We start from the raw sequence: 26,983 nt of genomic DNA, 5'->3' as shown, positions 1-26,983 counted from the left end.
GTAAGCATGGCTGCAGCAAGCCAGGTGTAGTTGAGCACATGCAAGACCTCGGCGCTGGGCGCTCGGCAGCGCTCGCAGGCCGCAGGTGGGCGCCGGCGGCAGAAGGGCGTAAGTGCCGCGGGGCCGCCGCGCGCCGCTCGCCGCTCGCGCCAGTCTGCGCTCGGCCACCATCCAGTTCGCTCGTGACGTGACGCCGTGCTGTGACACATTTGACAGTTTGTTATCGTGAATCGTGTGATGTTTTCGTATCGGAACTATGGTGTATCCCAATGAAAATGTGGAGTGATTTCCAGGTAAGTCATCGTAGTTACTCGTATTAAGAGCTGTGTGAGGCGGCAGCGAAGGTATTGCATTAAATTCAAATATTCGACTTGTGTTCCCAGTATTAGCTTTTGTGTTGAATACGGATTTGTTTCTAAGTTTAAAATTGTATAGTAACTCGAAATCTAGTCAGTAAGAGCATCGTTTCATATCGATTCATTTGTAAAATACAAGTTTACATAAAGTGAAGTAAAAATATTTTGCAACTTAGAGAATTTTTATAAGTGGGTAGCAACGTTTAAGTCTTTTATAGGACGGTAGGCGCAATGTGAATATTCGTTTCAATTTCTCAGTTCAAGTGTAACAGAGCCTCGGGTTCTCTAAAAAAAAATTGTTTTCGTAGTTTTTAGAAAATACTCTTTAGAATAGGATTTCCATCATTCTTTGTGTGACTGTATACGGATTGTACTATCATTATTTAAGTGTATCTTATTAACTTCTCTTATTTACTTAACTTTTCTGTGTAAAGGCAAAATAATATTGTGCAACCACAGAAACGTTCTCTCGTCATACATTAGCCTATTGTCTTAGTCAAAGGTTTATTACTTTTCTTGAATCGTTCTGAAAATATTCATAAAGTTTAAGACGCGCGCCTTTTTTCGAATGTGACAGGTCGGCGCGTTTCCGGCGACCTGTCAAACGCCATGTGATAGATAGAAGGGCGCATTCGGCGGAGTTTTAAATCAAAGCGCGGTATTCGAGTCGAATCTCGATAAGTGCGCGACGCTCGAGGCGAGCGAGAACTCCTCACACAAATACGTAGTAGGTGCTGTCCCGCTCTGGTGCATGGATCGGTCTCGTTCTGGCGGCGGGTGTTTTTGTGTCGGAGCGGGTTTTTTGTGCGCTCGGCTCGGCTGGCGGCGCGGCGCCCGCTCGCTCGACTCCACTGACTCCACATTAATTATCGGCGAGTTGGCTCGCCATCGCCAGCCAGCGCTAACGCACTTTACTTTCTATATTGCTGCGATATTACTGGACTCTTTTACAATGCGCCGTGCTTTTTACTCCAATCTAATGAATAAATGCATGCCCAGTCCACTGCGGCGAGTAATACTCAATGGTACTAGGGACCTGACATTGGTATAGCATTAGTCGATTTTGTAAGACCTTCGATTAGACATGATTCAGAAAAAATATCCAAGTTTGCGCTTGGAGGTAAAATACTGAATAGTTGTGTTTTGGTCTTGTTTGAAAAGTTACTCGATAAACGAATCGGGCTGATCCGAGGTTGGTGGGTTTTCCTGGTAGCGGCTAGGGGCGCGTTGCCATGGCGACGGCTGGGGCGCCCCGCCCAGCAGCGGCCCAGAGCGCCTCCTCCATTCCACTTATTGAGATTTACTCCTCGACTGGAATCGCCATTGGCGAGTCCAGCGCTCGCTCCTCTATTTTTGCTGTTCTTTCTTTATAATCGCATGGAGTGCGCAGCCTACAAACGAACAGTTCACTACACTCTAGTTTCCAATTCTTTTGTTAGTTTTGACCTCAATAGGAGCTTGAGTTGTGTCTAGACAACGAATTTTAGGAAAATATACCAAACTTTTGTTGACGGTTTGTAGTAATTTCAAGCCTACATAGATATCAACTTTGCACTACATAAATATAGGTGGATGTCCTTCGTGTCACTTAAAAACTTTTGTTACGGAGCTCGAATCCTCCCAAAATACATTATTCATATGCACATTTTCAGTGTACAGTAAAAGAAAAAAACTTTTGTTCAACCAACATTATGTGGAATCTTTGGAAACTAATGTCCCAACCAAAGATACTGAAACAAAATTCGAATATTAGCTTTATTTTTGTCAATGTCTCGTAAGGGTTAAAATAATGTCAGCTGTGTTCGTCCCGAATCTGTTCTCAGAATTTCGTTCACCAATAGAGCAGAAAGCGTGTTCCCTAAAATCTAAAAATAATGGCCTTATAAATAAACTTGTATTACAAAAATGACGTGTTGTCCATGTTATTTTTATCCTGCATATATTTTTAAACCTGAAATATGATAAATGCCGTCGATGAAGTCTATATATTGCTGTGTATCTAGCTTGTTTGTGGTAGGCCTAGAGGGTGGGGGAGCGTGGTATGCGACTTGTTGCAGTCACGTGCGCTAAGAAACTATGCACAAACTACCCTTATGCACTTATATAGTTCCACAAACTATCCCCAAACGACTTTCGACTTTAACCCTCAAAGAATAGAGTCTAAATTCCTTCTTCTACACAATTAGCAGTAACTAGTTTGGCCACCCAATGTAATAAACTAGATGCGATACCCGGTTTTGTTCGATCGTTGATTGCTGCCTTACCGTCGCGGCGAGACTATCTTTTTTAATGAGAAACGCTATAACAAAACTAGTTTCACCAAACATTTGTCGGAAATATGTAATTTTGTGCCTTCTTACTGGCATTCTTAGTACCAAACGCCGTCGTCTTGCATTATTCGGCGATTGGATCCAAATACAATTATGGATTATGTATTTTTTTTAGAAAAAAAAAATATCAATATGATTCTAGCTCACTTCTTCTTCAATGAATTTCTGTAAATAAAGTAATCTTACAAAATCAGTGTCATACACAACTAACAGATATAAAAACAATATCACCAAAAATAAATATCAATAAACTGTAGTATTTCGATAACAATTTTGCCGTATTCTGCAAAAAAAAAAAACGAACAACAGCATCCGTAAAAAAATGACAGTCAATACACAAAACATGACATATTACCATAATAAATGGTTCTTATCCGCGATGTTATTCACCTCGGCTCAAGTGAACGATCCGTTTGTCTATTAACAAAAACTATGGATGATTAGAAGGCGCAAAAAGTGCGAGTCACCATGACTAGGCCAGTACAGCCAACGATAGTGAAATAGGGTGTGAAGGAGGCTCCCGGTCAAGACCAACTCGAGTGACAGCTGATAAGATTGCCATCTCAAAGCAAAAAATGCGATCAACAAGTTATTGTAATAGGTCGAACGAACCGCTATGATTAGTAGTTTTAACATCATTTATATTATTCTATTGATAGGTTCGGGTTGTTTGTTTATGGATTCCGTTTTTCAATTTGGTGTAACTTAAAGACTTTATTAAGTTAGGATCAGCCGTGTCTTTATAGACTCTGTTTATACTGAGTTTGAGTGTTTCGATTTGTAATTGTGATTTGACTTAGTAACAAAACGCACTGAAACCTCAGTTATTTTGATTTCTGAAGAATAAATATGTGTTAGTTGGGAATACAAATAGTTTGCAGAGCGTCACATCAAAATATGCTTGCTGGACGCATTTTGGAATTAGACTATCAAAACAGAAACGGTCAAAAAACAACTCAAAATCCCAAAATAACTATCCGGGAAGTGTGACCCGCAGCCGGTACAATCGACGGGTAGCTGGAAGATTGCATGTAAGAACAATCCGGTTTCTAAAAACTATATACAATGCACATGCGGCCCGTCTGTCCGGCGCAGTTGGGCGTCTTCCGTCGGATTGTAGGGAACAAACGTCGTCATTATGAGGTATTTCATTATTTATTTTTAAGACAATAGCACTCGATACAGAATCGAACGGACCGTGTATTGTAGAATTCTTGAGTCTCTTTGCGTATCTATGAACGTCATGTATTATTATAATCGCAGAGAATGACAAGTTTTGTAAGCTACGTAATGTTCTAACACTAAGCAGTTTTTGTGATGATTTCGTAGCATTAATGGGCTGCATGCGTAATTTCGTAGCAGTTTTTTGCTACGCGCGCTACGACATTATAGCTCCCGTTAGATCCTAATCATGTGCGAAAAAAGTTAATGCAAATAACAAGTAAAAACCTTCTCTAATTAAAACTGCAAATGACAGCCTTTTGTGCTAAGTATTAGAAGTTGAAAATGAGAGCGATATGGTCGGTCAGTCATATTGAAATCACGTTGAACGTCTCCATTTCTCGCATTAAGTTACAGCACCGTAACTATGTAAATAGTCGCCATATACGGTACAGATTGTAACCTCACTCCACGCACGTTAAATAAACATGTATGTAAACAAACAGTGTATCAGGCGCATTATGAATCAACGTCACAATGAGCCGCTCCTCCTTAAGCACACCGCGTAATAATAACAACTTTTATTACACATTTGCCGTTAAATTCACGCTCGCATTGTAAACAATCGACCACGTGGAGTAAAAGTAATAGTAAACTCATAAACAAATGAATGAATTAGCCATAGCGGTGCCGACGTCATCGGCGAAGACACGCATAATAATCGCTTATGCAAACGAGCCTAATTATGTAAAGCATTATGAACCGCGCCGACGTGTTTTGACATACGCTAACGACCAATTATATGGCCATTGTGTGACTCAATGAACTTGAAAGACATACAATAATATAGGGCATCGACATGCGCGCTCAATGACGCCGACACCTGTTTAGAAAAAATATATGCGAATGTCAGGTGCACCGAATTCAATGCTCGCCACTATTTTTATTATTACTGTTATATTGGGCCGCCGAACATTGTTTGTTTACCATTTTTTGTTGAGAGCTTATTGTCGCGTTTGAGATGCATTCACTGGCACGTGCCGGCTTCCTCGTTTCCTTTAAATCGTATCATAATACATTTGGTTTTTCACAACTGTACATTTGTGCAAATCTACCTGACTAATCATATTAAAATATCAGATTACGGTACTTAAAGTATCGCAATCTTATCTTCGCTTAATGTTTCGGCGTGATATGATGATAGGGAATTGGGAATTTTTATTTGTTCATATTATTTCGCTAATTGTAATTTTTAGCTACAGTTACCGATAGCGAGCTCCGGGCAATGATCAGGCGTAGGGGAGGATAATAATATCTTTGGCATTCGCGGAGTGTCTCTTCCACGCTCTAAATATACGTCCCATGGCCCCAATGCCGCTCCGCGACCCAATTACGTCTGGCAATAAAACAATATGAGTCGTTGAACCCTTCAGTTTGGTGTGATGGCTATGTAAACATTGCATCTGAGTAAACAAGCGGCGCGAGTCGCGGCGGACAGCAGCGAGACGTGCCGCCGCCAATAATTTATGTAAATTCACGTCATTGTATAAGAGTGATGTTTTTATTGCAATCTTGTTTTGACGGTCAAGTTCGGCACGCGGCGAAAGTTAAACAAGTATAATAACTCTTAAAGTTTTGCAGCGAGCATCTGAAACGATCGCCGCGTGTGAGGTTGCGGGCGCCCAGCGTGACACGCTCTCACGCCGGTGGGCCTCACTACATTCACGTTGTGTTATTATTTCACTATTCCGACAAAATCATTTTATTAATTTAACTAGCTTTGCTATGAAAACATATCACTCAGTCTGCGATACTGCGCGCTATTGCTATAAATACTCTTGTAAATATAAAGAGTTACGAAATTTTATATATTGTATGTGAGGTATTCACGAATAGAGAAAATATTTATACAGGTCGTGTAGTCAGCTGATATCATCTACAAAATATCGGTAATCGTAGCAAAAAAATCTTTAGATACGCCCGAACAAAAACGTTGGAAAGCAAAACAAAGGTGTAATTTTGATTTGGCTTCGAATGTTTGTAAATAATGTTTTACTACAGCCAGCAAGTAGCGTAAAATCTTGTTTATAATTATGATAATAGCTTTATTATATACTACTACAAATCTATTTCGTAGGTAGCAACCATTAATCACTTATAAATGAATGAATGTTATTATTATACGGCAACCGGTCAACGATATCAGAATGTTGTAAACGTCATTTTATAATCATAAGCTCATAAATAAACATGGTGACGTATCGCGGGTGATCACCGATCGCAGTCGGAAGTGGCGGTCCGGCGCGGGGCGTAGGCGCGCGCGCACCTCACGCATACGCCGATAATTATGTAACAATGTTTTGACATTCAACAACGACACATTTAGCGCAGACATTAAGTGGATCAATGAACTTGAGCCGTTTGTTGTGCTCGCTGTTACGCAATCATCGGCGTTTGAGTGAGATTAATGCGCGCGGATTATGGCACGCGATACATTTCAATTTACGTTCCGTTTCATTCATGACTCGAGATAATGACGACGTACTCGTTCCGCTTGTTTATTTGCTTTTGCTTGTCGCCGCCGGTGTCCAGCCGCGTCTCGCGGACGCTTTACATACTCGATCGGCCACTGATCGACCGCGCATCATGTGCAAACGCACACGTCACAGCTCTGCAATGAGCCGACACGCTCAAGTTCTTGTGATCATCAAGCAGTAGTGTAACGTCCCAGGTCGCCGCTCGTTTGCGTGCTCCACGAGAAACTTTCAACATCAACATTGTTTATTGTGAACACAAACATGTGTGCGGCGACCGACACTAGGAAGATCGTACTATTAGCTACAAGTTTGAGCACAAGACGGCGGGGTGAAGGGAGTAAAGTCTTCACCCATTGACGGTTGAAGCGCCCCGCGACACTTTCACTGCTCCGTTATTGCAGTTACTACGCGCCTACTGTGCACCGGGGGGTGACGGGCCGAGGGAGCTGCGCCACCCTACTGCATTCACCCTCGTTCTCACCCCGCGTAGGGCACCACTTACAACAAGGGTGCATGCCTTCTAAATTTAAGAATACTATCTGTAGCGCCGTGTATCTCATAGTCGTACACGGGCTTAAGGCACCTCGTATTTGAGCGATCGCGCGTGGTGCAGCGCTCACATTGAGACAGTTACGAATGCAAACTGTTAGTAACGAGCGTATCGACGGTGATCGTATCTCAAGTCTAGACGGGCGGGCAGTCGCTCGAAGTGGGACAATGTCAACTGTGAGGGCTCGCTATTATTTGCGTAGACACGTGTGCGTCGGGCGAGGAGCGGCGGCGCGAGTGACAAGTGCCCGTGAGTCGTGACGGAAGTTTGTAAACAGCGCCGGCCTTGCTCCCGGTGCGGGCCGCTGCACCACTGCACTCACCCGGTCACGCACAATCTATATCGACGTGTTCCGATATCCAATTACACACTTCTATCAATCCATGAATGAAAATGATAATGTACCACCCGACCGACCGTGACAATCGATTCGATTCATATCTGCAAATCGAAGACAGGTGGATTACTATTACTACAGCTATAACAACAAACTATTATCACGCGCGTACCGGTGCGATGTTATCGCAACGCCGAGAGTGCTGTAATCCGGTGTGTTTTCGCTGCGATGCGCGATTGCGGCGGATGAGTTCGAGTCGAGTCGGGGAGGAAAGTGTAGATCGCGGTCGCGTCCTTTGGTAGCGGGTGTTCGAGCGGCGAGCGGTGATTGATGGGCGATAGATAGTCGCGACTCGACATTGAACCCGTCCCGGCGCCGGCGGCTGCGGTGCACGCCTACAGTAAATATATCTAGTGCGGACTTCCGCTCGTGACGTCGCCCGTGACGCACTACTGACGTAGCCGTCTACGAAACACATTTATTGTACTTTTTGTTTACACTATAAAACGGTATTTACATTGTTATTGTTTTGTGGGGTCGTCGTCTTATCACTTTATTGCTTTACGGCTGGGTCGTCTTTATCTGCTACCTGTCTCTCAATGTCGTAACGCTCAGATGTATCAACGTTTACGTGAATGAATTTTACAAATACATACGTGTAACAAGTGTAACCACTCAATGCTTGCTTTATAGTCTTTATTCTGGTTCTGATGATCTCGATATGGTATTGTCTCGAGTCACAAAAGATCATGAAAATCAAGTAGTACATGGGAGTATGTTCGAGTGCTGATATTATTTGAGCCGGTGTACTGCTGGTTGTTAGCGAGTTAACTGGAACGCTCTCGGGACTAATCTCCTAAGTGCGTACTGTTCGGAAGAGGCAGCGGCCGGGGGTGGGTGCTCATTAAAAATTCATTCTTATTTGGTAGCTCGCTCGTAATCAGCCGCAAAGGGGGGTTCCACTCTACGTTCTGCGTATTCTTCTTTATCTACTGATTTATTAGTTTCGGTTTTAGAATGGAACTTTATGTACATGGCTTTTGATTGTTTCTATGTTTCGGCAGACGATGCATGACAATAAGATCTCGTAAATAACAAATCCTATTCACGTTATTTGGAGCATGTTTATATGCCCCAAATACCGTTGCTGAAATTCACGTTGATAAAGAAAGGTCCTTTGGCAACCTTCCTAGCAAAGGCTACGATGTCGAAAATTCGTAGCTAAAAGTACCGTAAAATGTTCGATGTCAAAGTATCAAACACTGATCAGAGGAACCAGATACAAGCTTTCCTTTGCCAATTAAGAATACAGAGTTTCAGCATTCCTGCTGCGAGAAATTATGAGGATCAACTCAAGAGTTTTCATTTGAAACTTTACTCATCACAAAAGAGCGTAACAGTCCTTTTCCATTAACAGTAATGACTTCCATAACAGTTGTATAAATAACTTTATCTTACTGGTGTCGCTAACCCAATAGCAAGTAATTAAATGCATAGTCATACATTTTTTAATAATTGGATAATTACAGTAATGTAGTCGCGTATGTGTGTGTTCACCATATTCCCCATCGGGCGGGGAGGCGTCCCCCAACCCACCCCATCCCGTCTCTTTGATGTGCCGTACCATCTGATCCTGTCCACTCGAATCTAACTCGAACGAAAACTTTTTAAATGTGCGCTCTGTCAATTTTCGTATTTTGATATACTTAGAAGTCGTCCTCTACCAGTTATGTCTAATTTGCTTACGATGTTTGTTATTTGAAGTTCGAAACGACAGCAATTCTTTAGTAATGAAAAGTGGAATTCAGTTAAGTTTTATTTTCGAGAACATGACAAAGGATTTTAGCTTCAGATTGTTTATTTGGAAAGTGCACTTACAAATAGTTGCTTTGTACATTATTAAATCGAGTCGAGTGACAGTGGTAGGGGCGGTGCGGCGAGGGTTGGCCCGCACCCCCGTGTCGCCCCCACCCGTCGTCCTAATCCTCCACCCCACCCGGCTAGTGACGTCACCACTTACAGCTCTTTTTTGGCAATGAAAAAAGTGATGAAGTTATATTTATTACACATTTTCTTTCACTTTTTTAAGTATTCGAGGTCGCTGCTTTGTTTATTTGCTGTTCTATTAACATCGGATGCGTATTGCCTACTCATTTATTTTGTCTGACGAAGAAACATAGGTACTTGTCATGTGTTCGACCCTTTTTTTGCAAATTAGTTAAAAAGTAGCGACAGGTTTGTGTTACAACATCAGGGTGCAGGTTGTCGAGCATGCGAACCTTAATTGATACACGATATAATCTGCGTCGAATCGTAAATAAACAAGGTTTTTTTTAATAATAACGGTCCTCAACCGGTTGGTGTGTAAGCTGCGTGCAGTGGGGTGCGATGATGTGCGCATCAATCACAGATCAGCTGATCGGCGGCGGTCGTTTTCCTTTTCATCTTGCACTTTATTTAATTAATTGTTCGCCGCGGGCGGCGCGGCCGCGCGCTCGGCTCACGGTTAAGCCGACTAACCGCTGAACTAAAGCCTCTATAAACTTACTACGTTTACCGGCGTTGTGATCAGATTATGAATGAACCACGTTTGATCTCAATTTAATCTAGTTCCGAGTCTAGTACACGTCGGGTCGCTCGCGAGCCACTCGCGTGCGACCGTTGTTTAGCTAACGTCTCTCTCGTCGATGATCATTACTCTTTCTTTATTTGTTTTCTCACTATTATGCTTTGAGATGTTGTGATCGCGTGGGCACGAGCCGAGTTATGTCATGTACCGTTAACAATGGCGATTTTCGCTCGTAACCAATCGACAATGACAACTGCAATGGCCCGCAATAAAGAATCGTGTTTGTGAGACGACAAGTCCTTTGTTCGGTTATCCACGCGTTCCTACCGAAACAGGTGCTCGTTTTATGGGGCATTATTTTGCATTCACTGGAACTCAAAGTCGAACAGTCTCGTAACAATCAGCCTTGAGCAGATAGTTTACCCGCATACAGTTACGAAGCGCAAGCGCCCCTATAAGAACCAATTGACACAAGATTGGGGAACGCCCAATATCTTTCGTCATGGCGAGTGTGGCGCTATACTTATCCAGAATATGATGACGATGTGAGCTTGAACGGATGTATTTTTTAAAGGCATTTAAGTTGAGCAAGTGAACGTGTCGAGAGGGGACACCGCGTATCAGCGTTGCTGCCGTCGTATTTCTCATACGGAGCGGTGTTGCAACTGCGGCGTGTAGCAAGACTGTATCGAGCACAGAGAGCGGCGGCCTGTCACGTTGTCTTCAAGCGCGAGCGTATGGCACGCGTGTGCTGCGCGTGTGTGAGTGACGTCAACGCGCCACTTTCTCCATACTTTCGTCGTTGCTGGTGCGCTAAAAAACGGCGCTCGCCTAGACGACGACTATTAATACATACGATGCGACGTCGCACGCTCTGCCGCGCGAAACGATACGGAATTATTGTTCTCTGCGTGCGACAGGCGTGCGTGAGCGCTGTCGACTCTCCCCGGTGCACCTCGCACACTCTTCATCCATTATAAGCTATAGCACTTTCCGTTAACATTACTTATTTACTTTATATTGAAGTTTACCAGTTGCTTAGCAGTCTGCTATGCTGAGTAGTCGACGAATGATCACATTTATCTGTCGCGACTGCGAGTGCTCGCTAATGTGTCGCACAAACACAGTACGCTCACGCTCGCGCTGAAGGTTGTCGCGATACAGTTCACCGTCCACTAATTTTAAGTACTTTAATTCAGTCCCAACAATTTGTGCTTTAATTCGCACTGAAATATCGAACAAGTAAAATCCATTCGGTGCCATCGCACGCCTGTCTAATTAAGCTCTGTCATAGACTCTTCGAAGGCTCTATTACGAGCCGCCTCCAAACTTAGAGCGGACTATAACGCATTTGGTATTCAATCAGTAATTCTTGCCGGCGGAGAGTGGGTTTTATGCGGGGGTAGTAAGGTCGATAACGCGAGGGTGGAGTGAAATTCAGCTCGCTCAGTGTGACAATTACGGCGATGCGGCCCGCCCCGCGCCGCCGCAATCGATAGGCCTACGGGGGGAGCCGGGGGCGCGGGGCGGCGGCGGCGGCGGTCATTACTTATGCAAAACAGCATCGGCACTGGTCGCGGCGAGCTGCGGCCTGCGGCTGCCGAGCCGGCTCGCACCGCCGCCGCCGGCGACCCGCTGCTGCCGCCGATGTTGACCTTACTCTCATATTGATTTATCGACCCAACACACCAAATGAAACTGACGCAGCTCTAGTGTTGTCACTGCTTCATTTACCTGATGACGTCGAATAAAAGTCCTTTGTTAGCCATCTCATCAGGCGGCAAAGTTTCCCGGGCCCCTCAGCTAAGTTGGCGATGAGCTAACGGACCCGGGACCCGGGACTCGTTACTGAATTGGGAGTCGGTCTTTGTGCTCTCCCTCGCGACCGGCAGGAGGGTCGCCCCTGACTTTTGTTTCGTGCTTTATTCGACTGTTAGGATGCAATGTATTTACAGAACAACTTCAAAGCAAAGGTCTTAATTAAAAAATACGAAAATCATAAGTCAATGCAAAAAGAAAAGGCCGCAAAGATTTCTGTAACTAAAGGTTTGTAGAGGTAGCTTCATGAATTCCAGTCATCTTATGAAACGTCATCAAATCATGCCATTATGAAGATGTAAATACGTTTCATTAATTCATATAAGTAGGTATAAAAAAAGTTTCGAATCGTAAAATGAATCCTAAGCGCTGATGTCGTCGAACTAGGCTAAGCTTGTGAAAAAGCTTCGCTCAGCGCACGAGCTTTTGCGATAAAGTTTTCGCGCGAAAACTCATTCCCGCGCTTTATAACCTGTGAGTTTCCAAGGCTTGGAGGGGGAGGGCTTTATATAAGGTTCCCCCCGCCCCTCGCCGCGCTCGCTGTACATAATGTAATTGGCAACAGCGGCCGATCTTCACAGCGAGCATTGTGGGCGCCCGCTCGAGCGATGCTACACGACGTCGGAGAGAACTCGACGTGCCGCCAACTCCGCCCGGAAAACTTCGCTAAAAACAACTTCATGTTTATGTCCGCACAACTTAATCATGTTTTGAATATCGACTATTAATTATTTCTAAGTTGACTTCTGCTCAAAAGATAGTAGTTGCGTATACAGAAACTAAAAAAAAAAATCGAAACAAAGCAAAACCAACTCTTGCCACCAAAAGCTGTAAGGAAAAAAACTACAAATAGGTATAAATTAATTCGAATACCGATTAGATTGTGCGATTTCAGGAACACTTAATCAGTGTAATTACCTATATTACGGATTTGGAAGTACCTAATTGTTTCACACTTTAAGCTTGAACAAATTCCTATTTCATATCGAACGTTCTTCTGAAGCTTATGAGATAAGGAATTATGAAATCAAAGTTTTCCAATGTCAATAGAATAATATGTTTAAAGCATATGGATATAAGATAGTGTGCAGCGCGCTGTTCGGGTCGGCGGTATCGGCTCTTATCACACTACAGGCACGTTATCAGCCTTCAAGGTGACGGGCCGATGTGAGCCGATTGCACGACTAAAGATATGGCTCACAATTATTATATGTTCAGTGTTCAGTTCAATCCTGCGGCGTTTCACAATATGTGCTGACGATTGCGGAGACTTTAAAAGTAACACCTGCACAAAAAGACTTGACGAAAGAAATGCAAATGTCCAAATGGAACATGATATCGCGGTTCAATAGATATCGACGCACGATGATCTAGCACAAGTTCAATAACACGGATATTACAAGTAACAGTCCGTCATGAGTCATGAAACACGATAATCAAATGCACTATCAACTTTAACAAAACCACTATTTACATCGGCTTCACTGAAATCTGCACTAGCATCGTAACATGTGTTCGTTCATCTATATACTAGTTTTTATCCGAACTAAGTGTGAAAGTAAGTTGTCACATGTTGAGCGGGAAACTCGTGCAGCAATTATGTATAATATCGGCAAGGCCACGTGCTCCGTTGACGTTAACAAAGTTTCCCGATGCGGAGAAAACTTTGTGACATGTGAGTGGTAGATACTTACAATATGTTCGGAGGCACGTCCCCCCCCCCCCTTCCCCGCCGACGCCGCACCGCCGCCGCCGTGACTCAGCGGCGCCCTCGCGCGACGTCGCCCCGTCTGCCCCCATGGAAAATTTATACCCACCCTCTTCCCAAGATCATTACGATCCGACTTCACAAAACCCAGCTTTCCCTGCATACAAATAAAGAACATTTTCGCTCGCTTCAGCGGAGCAAGACAAAGAAGCACCAGCAATTTCGTCGAAAACAAACCTTAAGTCCTGTGGGATATAGTTTGTAATTTATGTGACGAAGTGGCTCACGTGCTTTGAAAACGCAGCAGTGACGTCACGAACCTCGGAGGTGGCTATGAGGGCGGCGCATCAAGCTCTAAGTTTTTTTCTACTTTTAGCTAGCCTAGCACAATAGAGTTCTCTGCAAATCAATAGTAATGTACCTATAATTTTAAATAAGGTACGATCCTAAACTTTGGGAAAGCACGAAAGCTATAGCAAACTGCAAACAAAAAAGAATAAGTCGGTGTGGCATGTCGCAGTGCCGGCGTGCTCTCCTCTAATTCCCTGCTGGTGCGAGGTGGCGCGTCTAGAGAGCGTGTGCTCTCTCATCTCCTTAATTCGTCCTTCGCCGCAGCCCCCTTAATTCTCCCTTCTAGCATTGGTGCGAGGGAGGGCACTCACTCTCTTGTTAACCCGAGTTCGCCCCCCTTATTTATGCCCGGCGTGTGGAGGCGGCGGGCGGTGGGCGGCGCAGGGGGTGCTATCGACGTCCGTACGCCGTGTCTATGTGCTTGTGAATTAAGAGCGAGTCGGCTTTCATTTTGCTAAAGCTGCCACGCTGCGCTGAAAGGCGAGCACACGAGGCTCGCCTTTCAGGCGCTGCTTGCTGGTGTGCAAAGGGTAGTTCCAGCAAATTCGACTCTAATGCCGAGTAATAAGATCGCAAGCCGCTCAGCTCGCCTTACTCGCCTTCAGCGTTTTATAACTTCAGAGGGCGAGGAGGCAGCAGAGTTTTTGTGAGTGGAAGGACTTTTTTGACTAACGTTTTTTATGTTTTACTCGGTTAGGGTTCGCTAAGATAACGACATCTCACAGAGGGTGGAAAGCGTTCTCATAGAAGATACATATTCGACAGCATTGCTGTTTCATAAAAAGTAGAGTGGGATGACTTTCGTGAAATATCATGGCGATATGAATCGGAACCTGTATGTATGCATCACGGTGTCAGAGATACACTGCGTTTAAAGAAGATCGGCACTTAGTAGTGTCGAAACTATTTAGTAAAGTTTGAGAGAGGACGGGGACGTGGTGGGTGGCTAAGTCTACGCACAACGTCTTCAGAGAAAGTGAAATTTAGCACAAGTTCGGAGAAATACAACTGTGTTCGGCGCCCCCTCGCCCTCTCACGACTTGCGGGGGTGGCAGTCGGCAAACGCGGCTTATAACAATTAAGTTTATTCGCTCGCAGCTTTTTCTATTCCACTCAACAAAAAACATTCGAAGTTAAGAGTTTAAAGTAAATAATTCTGTTTAGTTTGCTCGGCGGTGTCAGCTCGGCTGCCCATCTCCTCATATTCCTACACTGCAATCAACCAAACATCAGTTTAGTTTCCTGAGTTTATCAATGCTAATTAGACATGCTTTACGACCTTTGAAACTAATAATAAGCTCGACCGTAGTTCGACTCGCTCGATGTAAATATATAGCTACAATTATTGTTGCTGTGGCATCAAGTGTACGTAAAGTAGGTTTACCACTAATTAAAACGCAATGGTCTCTACAATTTTCAACACAAAAATATTCGCAATGAACAAAAAGGATTGCTAATTAATGACAGATTTTCACGATTTTTCAGAATATTGTGGTGAATATCTGATCCGTAATAATGATTATAGTTATTTAAAGATTTTTGGGTGGTGCAGGGGTAGTCGTCAGGCGTGATGCATGCACTTCGGGTTAAAAATGGCGAGAGCAACTGCCTCTGTGACGGTTGAACGACCTTTGCTAAGGTGTCGGTTTCGGGCAGGTTATTTAGTGCGGGGGCGGGGGTGGCGGGCGGCGCGGGGGAGGGCGCAGCCCCGGGTCGCCAGGCAACGGCAACTGGGTCACTCCGGGCCTGCCCCGGCCGCCCACCAATTATGTACACGCTCGTTACCGGACACGCGTTTTTCAATCACATCCATATTTAATTGGGCATCACGAAGCTGGAAAATGTGTTTGAACCGCCATGTTTTACGAGAACTTTATTTGAATTGCGTTACATATAATGGTGCTGCTGATTTTACCAATTATTGTAAAACATTTTATGTGAAATGTTTGGCCTACGCCTACGCTGCTACGGTGTTAATGTGTGCTACGTCTCGTAGACGTACCTTGTAGACTACGTATATTTGCTACGAAAAACCCTTTACGCTCTAGTTTAGCGTTAGGTCTTTGTTACATATCGAAATAAAGAATAATGCAATTTGAGATCTCTGCGAGTAATCGAAAGTGATTTGGATGGGATAAGGGGCTGTGAGCAACGCATAGCATTAGGCTGGGACTGCGAAGTGACTCGTCTTCTTTCGGGCTCCTTACAAGACAAACCTGTGCCCTAACTTGTTGCATAGATGCACCGCGGAGGGTGCGGGGTGGTGTGCGCGGGCGCGGGCGGGGGTGAGGCGGCGGGGGGCTCGCGGAGGGCCGCGGGGGCGTCTTCATAGTGAATGGGCGCGAGATGTCGTGGCCGGCAGCCACGTGCGCGTATGGAGATGTCTCCATTGATAGCCGTGACCTCGCCCTTATCGCCGTCTGTCGATGACGTCCGCATACATCACACAGACGCTACATCCTTAGCTCCTCATCAAACCACAGACACACCTACCGTTACAACTGTATTGTAATACTACTCGAAACCAAAGTGCCTTCATAGTTCGTAGGTAAAACTTACTCATGTAGCTCTCTCTATCTACAGTCTAAAGTTCTTTTTTCTTAGATCAGGATTTGTAATACGGCCAACTTTAGCTTAATAGAAGTAACTAGACAATGATAAAGTATGTACCTATTACAAAATTTATAATATCAGCAACATTCTAACACATAGGCAAGTAATATGTTTTCAAACAGAATGAAATGATTTTTTTTTTGTTGATTTGATCTGAGTAACGCTACTTATCAGTGCATGATTCGTACTTGTAAAGGTATGTTCGGAGTGAGTAGTGTGCACGACTGCACCGCGGAGTACAAACCCACTTACAAGAGTTGTGTTCAGTAAATTGGCATAACGGGGTCGAGTGAGCTCGTAGACAATTAGCATTGAGCAGGGCCGGCGGGCGGGCGCATAGCAAGTGCAGCCTTGACATTGGCCGTCGCCCTAATGTCGTCGCATCGATTGTCGGAATGCGAACAAAACCATCTCCGGCCCGCAAATAATAATAGTGTCGAAGCGATGAATGAGCATATTAGCGAGCGGCGCGGGCGCGGGCGGCCGGCGCCGAGTCATTACGCGCCCCCATTAATCACTGCAACAATCGGCCGATATCTCGCTATTTACAAACGCGGGAGCACGTGTTCGCCGCTCGTACTACGCAGAGTGTATTGACCCATTTAGATAGCTCGACCTTCGCGCGGCCATTGTGAGCGAAAAACATAAAAATAAGTTTTATTGCGGCGTCGTTATGCGTATCGTTGCGGCGCGGGCCCGCCGCCGCCGTCACGCTCGCACCGCCCAACAGCTGATCGCTACGTGACATTTATATTTTATTCGCTCTCTTCCGGGGATTCTCCGAGATACGTGCCAGTGACGTCATTATCTGCCCGCGTACGCCGCCACCTGATTTATTATCTCGACAGAGCGCGATATAAACTCCACCCCTGCGGATCCGCGTGATTTATACCGTACGGAATGCACCAAGTCTAACAATGTCAGTGTTAGCTGAGCAACAGTGCCTTGAACTGGCCCCGTGTGTGTCGCACAACGCGCAATCGCTTCACGTCAGATGCACTTTTCATTTGCTCATTGACAATGGCACCACGTTAATCTCATCCGTCGCGTTTAATCCTTTTCCGAGAATAGCTACGAATTAAATGTTTTCTGAAGACTGTCGGAGTTTGTTAGTGGAACGAACAGTACGTTTTCGCGTCGCGATGCCTTCACAACTTGAAACAGTAATACCGCGGCACATGCGGCAGTGCTGCGTGCTGGTCACATGTAGTTTGCACGAATGGGTTGCGTGATACAGTTAGGCTCGGGAGGCTGGTCGCGTAGGGAGGCATGTCGCAGGAGGCAGCTCGGAGGAGCCGACATTCCGATGGCGGAGCGGGTGCCGGCCGGCCGTGTTCGGGGAAGCGTGCGTCATCTCGCGCTCTACCGACAAAAACTACAAATTTTCCCTTTCATTGCATCGAGTGGTCACAGCTCGCAGCGGACCACGCTCATCATAATAAACGCATAACGCGTCGGCTCGCACGCGCTCACTGTAAACAATGCGTTTCGGGATTCCCTCTCTTTTTATGCGGGATCACATTCCTGAGGGATTCCTTTTGTTTGCTCTTCAACTGTTCATTTTTTTCCGTCGTCACCTTGAAATTATTTGACTATTGACACTTGTATAACGGTGCGCATAGATTATGAGCTTTTTGTGAAGCCTTTCAACGGATCTGTCATCGTACAAAGCGCCTTTATGCCGCGAGATAGCTGTTAATGCATCTTTCTTGAGAGTGGATTGAAAAAGTTGTGACGTCAGTTTATACGATTTTTCGCTTACTTTAAATGGATGGTAACGTATGACTTTTCTATAAAAAGTAGATATGACTGACAGAACGTTAGGTAGAGTCCCTTCCGAGAACCTGGGTAGGTTCAGTATCAACTATCAAGACATGTCCTATAACACGGAGTAAAGATTCTACTCCATCATGTACACATATCCAATTAAAATTGGCGTAAAAGCACATTCTGTCAATAAATCGTAATTCAAACATGACATGAAAGCTACCATTTGTTACGGTTAGGTGTTTGGCAAAAAATTGGATTACACAACTACTGTTAAAATCAATCGTGTTCGGGTGAGCAGTAGCCAGAGGCGTGAAATAAAAAGCTCGACAGAAGCACGGCGAGTCGAAGCTGCGCGAGCGCCGGCCCACGAAGGCACGAAACAGGATGTGGGACTGGTTGGCGCACGCACACAGCCGCGCCGTGTGCGCACACTGCGCACACATGTGCGCGCGGCCTCGCCGCTCGCCGCTCTCCGCTCACGGAAATGTGCGTGCCAGCCAGGGCTGCGAGCGCGACCATACCGACACTACATATTTTATTTTTATCATTCCTTCCACTCATGCTGCCGTTGAAATTTGCAAGTTTATCGCATCGTAAAATACAGTATTTTCGTGGGATTATTGTCTTTTGAGGGTACTAGAATGAGGATAAAAGTGAAGGTGTTGTTCCGAGCCAGAGACGTGCATAGCTTGCGTTTCTGTGCTGGAGGTATGTCTGGTGATGATTGGCACAGCCCTGGCGCTGCGACAGGCGAGGCTACCTTCGTGCCGCGGCCCGTGGTGCCGACCGTGCACACTGCCACGCCACGATAGTCTCCGACTTTTTGGACAATTTACTGTCTCCGAGCAGGTTGTTTGACAATGTAGCACAGCTCTACATATCTGCCTACAAAAAATCACGTTCATAATCCACAAAAAGTCACTTTTATATAAAAAAAAACGTATGCCAAAGATCGTGGATAAGAGAATTCACGAAAAAAACCATTTCCTCGCTCGCAAAGGTCACAATAATTCACACCCCGCACACAAAAAGTCCCATTGAAACAATACGCAAACATTTGAACAAAGTGAAGTGTTTACGATCTCTAATCTCGATTGCAGCGAGCAGGTCCACAACAAACCGCCCTTCTGAGATGAATGAAATTACCACCGCCGCCGGTCACGTGGCCTATTGTACTGAAAAGGAGCGTTAATGGTTTAATCGGTCATTGAATCGGCTCGATACTGCAAACTGCATAGCTCTGCCTGTTCTCACCGCTGTTTCATGAATGAACGAAAAAATGAAATAAAAATCTACTACGATGTTATGACCGTGGCGTCGTAAACAATCGTTATTTATACAGCCATCGATGTATTCCACGCACAAACACGAAAGTTAAACGTTAAACACGTGGGCGGGGAAATGTCACGACTCGCCTGAAACATCGCTGAAATATAAAAGCTATTTATTTGCCTCTAACTACCCACGTCTTAATTTAAAAATCTTTGTTTTTTAAACACGACTTGGATTATGTATCTACAGTCTTACTTTTTAATATAGAAACATTACTAAAATAAAAAATGCAACGCCAAGAAATTCCATTATTCCATAGCTTAAAATTCCCATAGCGTCTGTCTGACGCATAACGGCGGCATCGTATTTTCTCATGTGGGTAGAGCGACCCCATAACGTGGCACAGAACACCCCAAGCTATCTACCCCGCTTTATAGCTGGCTATATAATATAACGCTGGCGGAGTGGCGCGGCTGAGCGTAGGTAGCTGTACGCTAGATACGAGCTGCGCCTGTGTGCTGCACGTGCACACAGACGCGCGCCCCGCCCCCGCGCCCCGCGCGCCGCCCCCGCGACCCGCGCGCCGCTCGACATGGCTGTGGCGCTGTGAGGCAATGCCGTTGCCGTGCCGCCGTCTATTTGGTCTCCACAATGCCATAGAAAGTCTCCGTTCGACTCGCCTCGCCGACCGAACTTTTCCTACCTCCTCGAGCGAGTGGGGCTATAACGACGCCGCTTAGATGACTCGTCGACGACTATGACTTCTCGAAGCATATAGTAGAATTCTTTATGGTTGTTATTTTGAATAAGCACTAACTCCTCGCCTCGGCGCTATAGCGAGCGGTACGGTTATAAAATGCCGCATATCCGAGACTAGCGATAAAATAAACGTCTGACGTTTCCAAGTTTCGAGCGGAGAGAACGAGCGACGCGCTGCGCATCAGAAAAAGAACTTTACGACAAGATTAGAAAGAGCGAGCGGAGCGGCAACGGCGCGCAGCCGCGTTCCAGAGGCACAGAGTGGCAACGCCGAGCGCCAACGTCATTTACTAAATTTATTTTCATGAGCGCCAGCGCTGGCGACGACACTGCTACATACATATAGCGCTCGCGGGCGCCGCGTGATACAACCTCACGCTAGATATTATCTAGGTATTTCTGCATATTGAAAACTCGTCGCGCTCGCTTATAATTTTTCTGTAATGAACAGTAGGTGTAGAAGTGTAGAGGCGCGCAGTAATCGCGCTGTACACTGAGGCGGCACGTTTTCCGCGGAGCGATAAAGGGGTGACGCAAAGTGATTATTTGCAGCGTTGCGATGAGTGGACGCTGAGTCAACGCAACGGCAGGCGACGGTCGGACGGCGCAACACTGACAGCCGCAGCTCGCAACTAACCTACTAACCGATCATGCGTTGTTGGCTTTTATTGTGAATTCGTTCAGCACTCCACTACACACCAAGCGGTTTTTTGCTATTTGGTAGATCTATTTTTCGTCAAAATAGACAATATGAATATAAATGGACAATATGAATATAACTGGCGATTCTGCTTGATTTATCATTATTTAATATTTTAATAGGCTAGAATAATTTTTCGAAGGCAAAACGTCTAAAGCAACCGTGTAATTTTCATTAAATGTTATAATTTGTGTAATGCATGAGAGTTGTCTATATAAAGGCTAGGATAGGTATATATCTAGGCAGGTTTTGCAAAACGCGTGTGCCTCCTAATTGTAGCGGCAGGTGCGGAGGCATCTGCCGCCTCCTGGACTTGCCCACTCACTAGTTTATTTTTTATACGAACGTGTGCATCGCCTCGCATGCTGTCCGGTGGTCGCATGCATTGAAAAATTTCACGTTGTCCACTAACGAAAGTGGCAATGTATCGTTAAAAGATAATTCGAAAAATTATGCGTTAGTGCGGTAAAAGTCAACGCGCTTGCCGCACGTCCGTCATTTAGCAACGCGACACTGCAGCTGCTAACATGATAGCATGTTATTCAAGTTAAATGTGGAGATAAGGACACTATTAAGTTTGTACGCTAAGTCCAGCACTGCATGGCTGGTTGATAGTCTGATAGAAGAACCGACAACTTGCATTTGCTATTTTTATTGTGCGTAGTCTTTTCGAGTGAAAAGAATGCGCTCTGGTAGAGGGGTCCGATATCCCGGCGGGTGCGCGGAGCCCTACCTGAGCCGCGCTAGGGGCTGCTCCCCGGTACATTGCCGCTAAAAAAACTGAGTAGGGTCGGAGCACAATAGAGCTCCGACCACCCTACCAGGTACCTTTGTATGCCGTCTGTTACTGTACCGAACTGGGCGCTGATGGGAACATTCCATGCGTTGTGCTGATTCGAATTAAAGAATTACTAACATAGAACCATGGACTGTCGTGTTGGGCTTTTATTAAATGTTAAATATCTTTTGTCTTGTATGCTTAAGGAACTATCTACGTAGAATTTTTAGTTAACTGACAAAGTACGAACCAGTTAAATATAAATTAAATTGTTTGACATAATAAGAGCTTTCGATAAATTCCTGTTTATTGCCATCTCATCCCTAGTTTTATCTCACCCGCTTTTTATTTCTGTTCTTATTACCTCCCAGATATATATGTAGATGTATGAATCGGGCGAGTAAAAACTAGATATGAGATGATACTAAGCCTAAATTCCATAGGTAAACTGAAGCTGACTTACTTAAGAAGAAAGCAATAGATACATAGGTCATATTGATAAATTGTAGGTTCCTACTTGACTAAATCATATCAAGACAAAATACCCATTGGTAGTATTATGATAGGAACAGCATAAATTACGGAATAAGGGCATATAAGATGTATCGAAAAACAGATTAGTTTAGTAACGATTTCGATTAGTTTTCCGTGGAGTGCATAACGCGTCTCAGCTTACGGTACTTGTGGCAGTGAGAGAGTGGCGGCGCGCGGCTCCGCCTGGCTTCGAGGCAGCGCCCACGCACCATTGTGGTGCGGCCTGCGAGTCTCTCCGCCTCACATCCGCGTCCACACACTACCGCGCCGCGCGGTGCCCAGCCGAGCGTTACGTACTCACTAGATTTCGAGTTATTCCTCAATTTGTACGAATCAACATAAGAACTTACACTAAAATACTTTCTTAAAAATTAAACGTCCATATCAAAAATGTCACTGTCATTACGAACTATTTGAATATTTGTGATGGTATATATCGAATTTATTAGATAATTTTTCAACAATAATAACATAAAATGTCATGGCACAAGTTCGCATGCGTATAATAATTGGAATGCAATGAGTAACCGTGTTGTTTGTGTATTTGCAGGGCTCGGGCGGCGGGTGCGGCGCCAAGCGGCGCGCCGGCTCCCCGTGTGAGGGCGGCGGCAAAGTCGCGCGCTGGGAAGACTCGATCGCGCGGCTAGAGGCCGTGGCCGCCGGCGCGGGCGGCGGAGACTGCTGGCGCTCAGAGGAGGAGGAGAGGCGGGCGTGCCGCCGGCGCTGGTGCGGCGGCTGGTGCGGCGCGCACGACACCATCCGTGCCGAGAACGGCAAGTCTTACTTGGAGCTGGGCGGAGCCGCCGCGCGGGCCTGCTGCGACGGTCGCGCGGCCGGCCGCTGTGCCTCGCGCCGCTGCTACCGCGAGAGGCGGTTCAAGATGATGAATCTTTGCGCACTCAAGTTAGCGCGCCTGCGCCAGACGGCGGACCCTTCGCTGCGGCGCTCAGTCCTCGTGTGCAATACGCTCCGCGGCATCGAACGCGAGATGGAGCGCGAAAGTGTCGAGGAGGCGCCCTTCGAGCCGGCGTGCGTAGCCGGCGGCGTAGCCCGCTGCGAGCTGCTGAGCGCTCGCGACCCGGCGGCCGGACGCGCCACCCCCTTCCCCGCGCCGCCGCCGCCGGACCGAGACTCCGGCTACGGCGACGAGGAGCAGCGCACCATCGACTGGGGCTCCGTGCTGAGCCTGTCGTCGAGGTCGGCGCTCGACCCCCCCGAGGACGCGTGGCCCGACGACTGGGGCTGGAGCGAGGACAGCTTCGTGCGGCTGCTGGTGCCGACGAGTTAGTGCACGGCGCGCGGGCAGGAGTCGCCCGCGCCCCACTGAGCGCCTGTGATAGCGCGAGCCGCGCCGCGCGGTGAGGCGGGCCGCGCGGCCGGCTCGCGCGTGCGGCCGCGCGGAACTCTAGTCGGACGCGCCGCGCCGCCCGGCGCCTCGCGCGCCGCCGCGTCGCGACGCATACACGCAGTCAGTAGTTAGTATTATGTAATTGCAAAAGGGAAGGTGCTAGCTTCGGACGTGACGCAGGACTTAAATGCGAGCCGAGTTATTTTTGATAGTTTTATTTTCTTTAAGTGAATTCCAAACCGAATGAATAAGTGACTTAGCTAATGACGTTATTATCGTTTAAATTAAAACTCAGGTGTTTGAAATTTTGTTGAAATTATTATGTAATTAATTAGGTAAAATAACTATATTTATTTCGTTGACCAGAAGAAGAAAAGTGACAATTTAAAATTATTTCTGTCTTGATATTTTCATTGAAATGTACCGGAACAACGAGTATGACTTTAGTTTTATTATGGGTTATGTTGACTCGACAGAGGTTTGTCTGGTGAAGTGCGCTCCCAGCCAGTTGTGGTGCGAGACAGTTCTGTGCTTGAGTGAGTGGTCAGCGAGTGGTGAACTTGGAGCGCACTCCGCGGACAGGCTTCGGCGTGTCGTATTAATAGTAATGTGTGGACATGTGCCGTTTGACAAGCGCGTCTTGCTGTGTTGTGCACAGTGCAGTCGTACTGCTGCGCTACGCGAACAATGCTGAACAAATTGTAATAGCTAGTACCTTAGTACTTAACGTAACTGATGAACTTTCATAAGTTCCACATCCACCACACAGCCAGGCTCACACGTAACTGGATGTCAATTAATTGAGCCTTACCAGCTGTGACTATGAAAGTTTCATGATTACAGGAATCGTGCATTTGAATAATTGGAATTTGTAATACATGACTGAACCGTGGCTGTAGGTACTTAAATCACTCATATTTCGGAATTGAGATTTCTGTCCATTGATTCGGATGCCTTCTAACGATCAGTTTTAACTTTATAAATAGCCATTAAGGTCTTTCATTTAGACATAATCAAAATAACTGTAAAACGTCTCATCGAATAGTTTATTTACTCTACTAACAGTGAACTGCAGTTCCTAATACGTAATTAAAACTAATTAGAACAATCATTTAATTTATTGGACACATTACCTTCTAGTTTTGTACTAAAGTGTAATTGTTAGGGGGCATCCGAATGTATCAGATTAGGTTTTCGATAGTCAAAGTTAGTTCGTTGATGGACTCTGTAAATGCATTGAGATTTGAAGTGTAATAAACCAGTTGAATTATTGTAAAAATAGTCTGAAAGTTGAACAACCCGTCGTTTCTAAACAGAGACTGGTAACGAACAATGTCTTCGAAACCAAGTCGACTGGACGAAGTACTTTCCTGGATGATACGTTCTCTCATTAGTAACATCGGGTTGTGTGACGCTGCGCGCTCGCCCGCAGGCGACAGGCTGGTGGCCGACGGCTCACCTTGTCGTTGCTGAGTTCCCCTGATCTCTGATCATTTCGTGCTATTGGTTGATTCTTGCCTGCTACCCTGAGGCCGTCGCCCACTGCGCCTGCCGCCACGCGCCCGCGCGAGCCGCGGATCTGTGACTGCATGGACCAAACATACCTAGCACGACTTTTAATAGAGCAAAGTACAAATTTCAATAATAAGATGCATTAGTGCTCCGGCGCATGTTTGTCCACCGTTGTCAATTACTCAAATATTTGAATTGTGATTCGGTAGCTAATGAGAGAAAACTCTATGTTCTTAAATTTAGTGTACATATTATATACGGAGATGGGCATTATGGCGTGGTGATCGCGCCCGTTGTAAATATATTATGTAAAGTAATAATTTTATTGATATCGATGTGGATTGTCGGGTAGCTCGTCTCACCGCTCGGGCCCGGGAGCCCGTACCGCCGCCCTGTTGTATATTACGACCTCTATTCTGTCCAATACACTCAACAAGTACAGATTTACAAGTTACATAATTATGCATTATTAATATAATAAGATGTCACAAAATTTTATCGCCAGTACAGACCAATAAATATACATGAACAACGTTTAGTTATAATTTTGGGTTCTAAACTCATAAGTGATGCACTGAGTAACTGAATGATCAGCTCAATCTATTTTATTTTATGGGTTATTTCGCGTTAGATTTTTTGTTGATGATGTCCGTATGGTTGGTTGTGATGGTTTACTTAAGTAAGTTAGCGACTCTCCGGCAAATTGCCCTGTTTCACTTGTACCTACCTATTACATTTTACTCTATATTTGTACTAACATTTTTGAGGATGCTTTGTATTCCCGACATATAAGTAGAGTATCACTTAATTTTTTGAAAGTACTTAAATCTAATTAGTCGAAACTTTCAGTCAACCTCCTTAAATATTTCAATTAGTGTCGTTTGAACTTGTGTGTCGGGAATACGAACCAGTGAATGCTTGCAATATAATGTAGGTACAGAAACTTCTTTATCCTGTCATTTTCATAAAATAACCGACTTTCAGGTCGGCTTGTCAGTGAATGAATACCATAATCGCATGTACTACTTCATTGTAAAATTTTGTACAAAACTATGTGGTGGGCCCTACCCTAAATTGTATTTAATACTCCTTAACTGTTATCGTTTGTGTTGTGAGGCCGGCTCGCCACGGTGCGCCGGCGCACACGGCGCGGAGGCGGACGGTCGCGCGGCCGCGGGTCGCACGCACATGCGAGCGCGGTCGCGCGACTAGCCGCGCACTGTGTCGTGACTCCAGCAATAATTATGATGGCAGGTAGACTCCTTGTCGCATCCGTCTTAACGCCGTTGCAAACGTTTCAAAGAAACATTGGCAACGTTTTCATACGTAACTTTACGACTACATTGTATAAGTGTATTTTCCTTAGTGTTTTTCATTGCCATTGGTTACCAAAAATGACAGGATTTTTATTGAAACTATTGTGAATATATTTTAGAAAGAATACTCTCGTTAGAAAATTGAGAAAACCATTTTGAAGGGGCTCATATTGCACATCGAATTGTTAAATCGTTCCTCATGTTAAGAGTGTCTCAAAGTCGTTTCTCGGTTTGTCTAATGTAAGATATATAATTGTAATATATTATTGTTTAAGCCGTTGTATCGAAAATAACAAGAACAGGAATAATTTTGTGAAACAATGGCACAAAGAATGAACATAAATATTATATATATTATAGAAACAGAAATGTGGCTATAAAAGCAATTTTTATAATAAATATTTACTGTTGAAGAATCTTAGACTTTTATTCTGCTTTAACCCCATTTTATTTGTTACACGAACACACCCTATACTTACACAAATATCTGAATTGAGAACGACCTCCGTTTTGGGAAGTCAGTTAAGAAATTTTTCTAAAAAAGAGAAACATCAAACATATTTTCACATAAACAATGAAAATACACAAAACCAAAACACATTAAAAGGAGGAGTAAATAGAAAGCACGAGAAACTGGATTTGGATATACTCTATTCACCGCAGG

General features: G+C 45.1%; 1 protein-coding gene across 1 annotated transcript; it reads left to right on the top strand.

Annotated features, from left to right (window-relative positions):
- LOC124640066 lies at positions 1 to 26,735 on the top strand. The gene is made up of 2 exons (XM_047177669.1): positions 1 to 293; positions 22,694 to 26,735. The coding sequence occupies exons 1-2, from the start codon at positions 270 to 272 to the stop codon at positions 23,429 to 23,431; spliced, it is 762 nt and encodes a 253-aa protein (XP_047033625.1). The 5' UTR covers positions 1 to 269; the 3' UTR covers positions 23,432 to 26,735.
- Positions 26,736 to 26,983: the final 248 nt, after the last annotated feature.

The sequence above is a fragment of the Helicoverpa zea genome, chromosome 20 (assembly GCF_022581195.2).
Source record: "Helicoverpa zea isolate HzStark_Cry1AcR chromosome 20, ilHelZeax1.1, whole genome shotgun sequence".
NCBI classification, from domain to species: domain Eukaryota; kingdom Metazoa; phylum Arthropoda; class Insecta; order Lepidoptera; family Noctuidae; genus Helicoverpa; species Helicoverpa zea.
The sequence above is the reverse complement of the archived record's forward strand: the minus strand, read 5'-3'. Positions and strand labels throughout refer to the sequence as shown.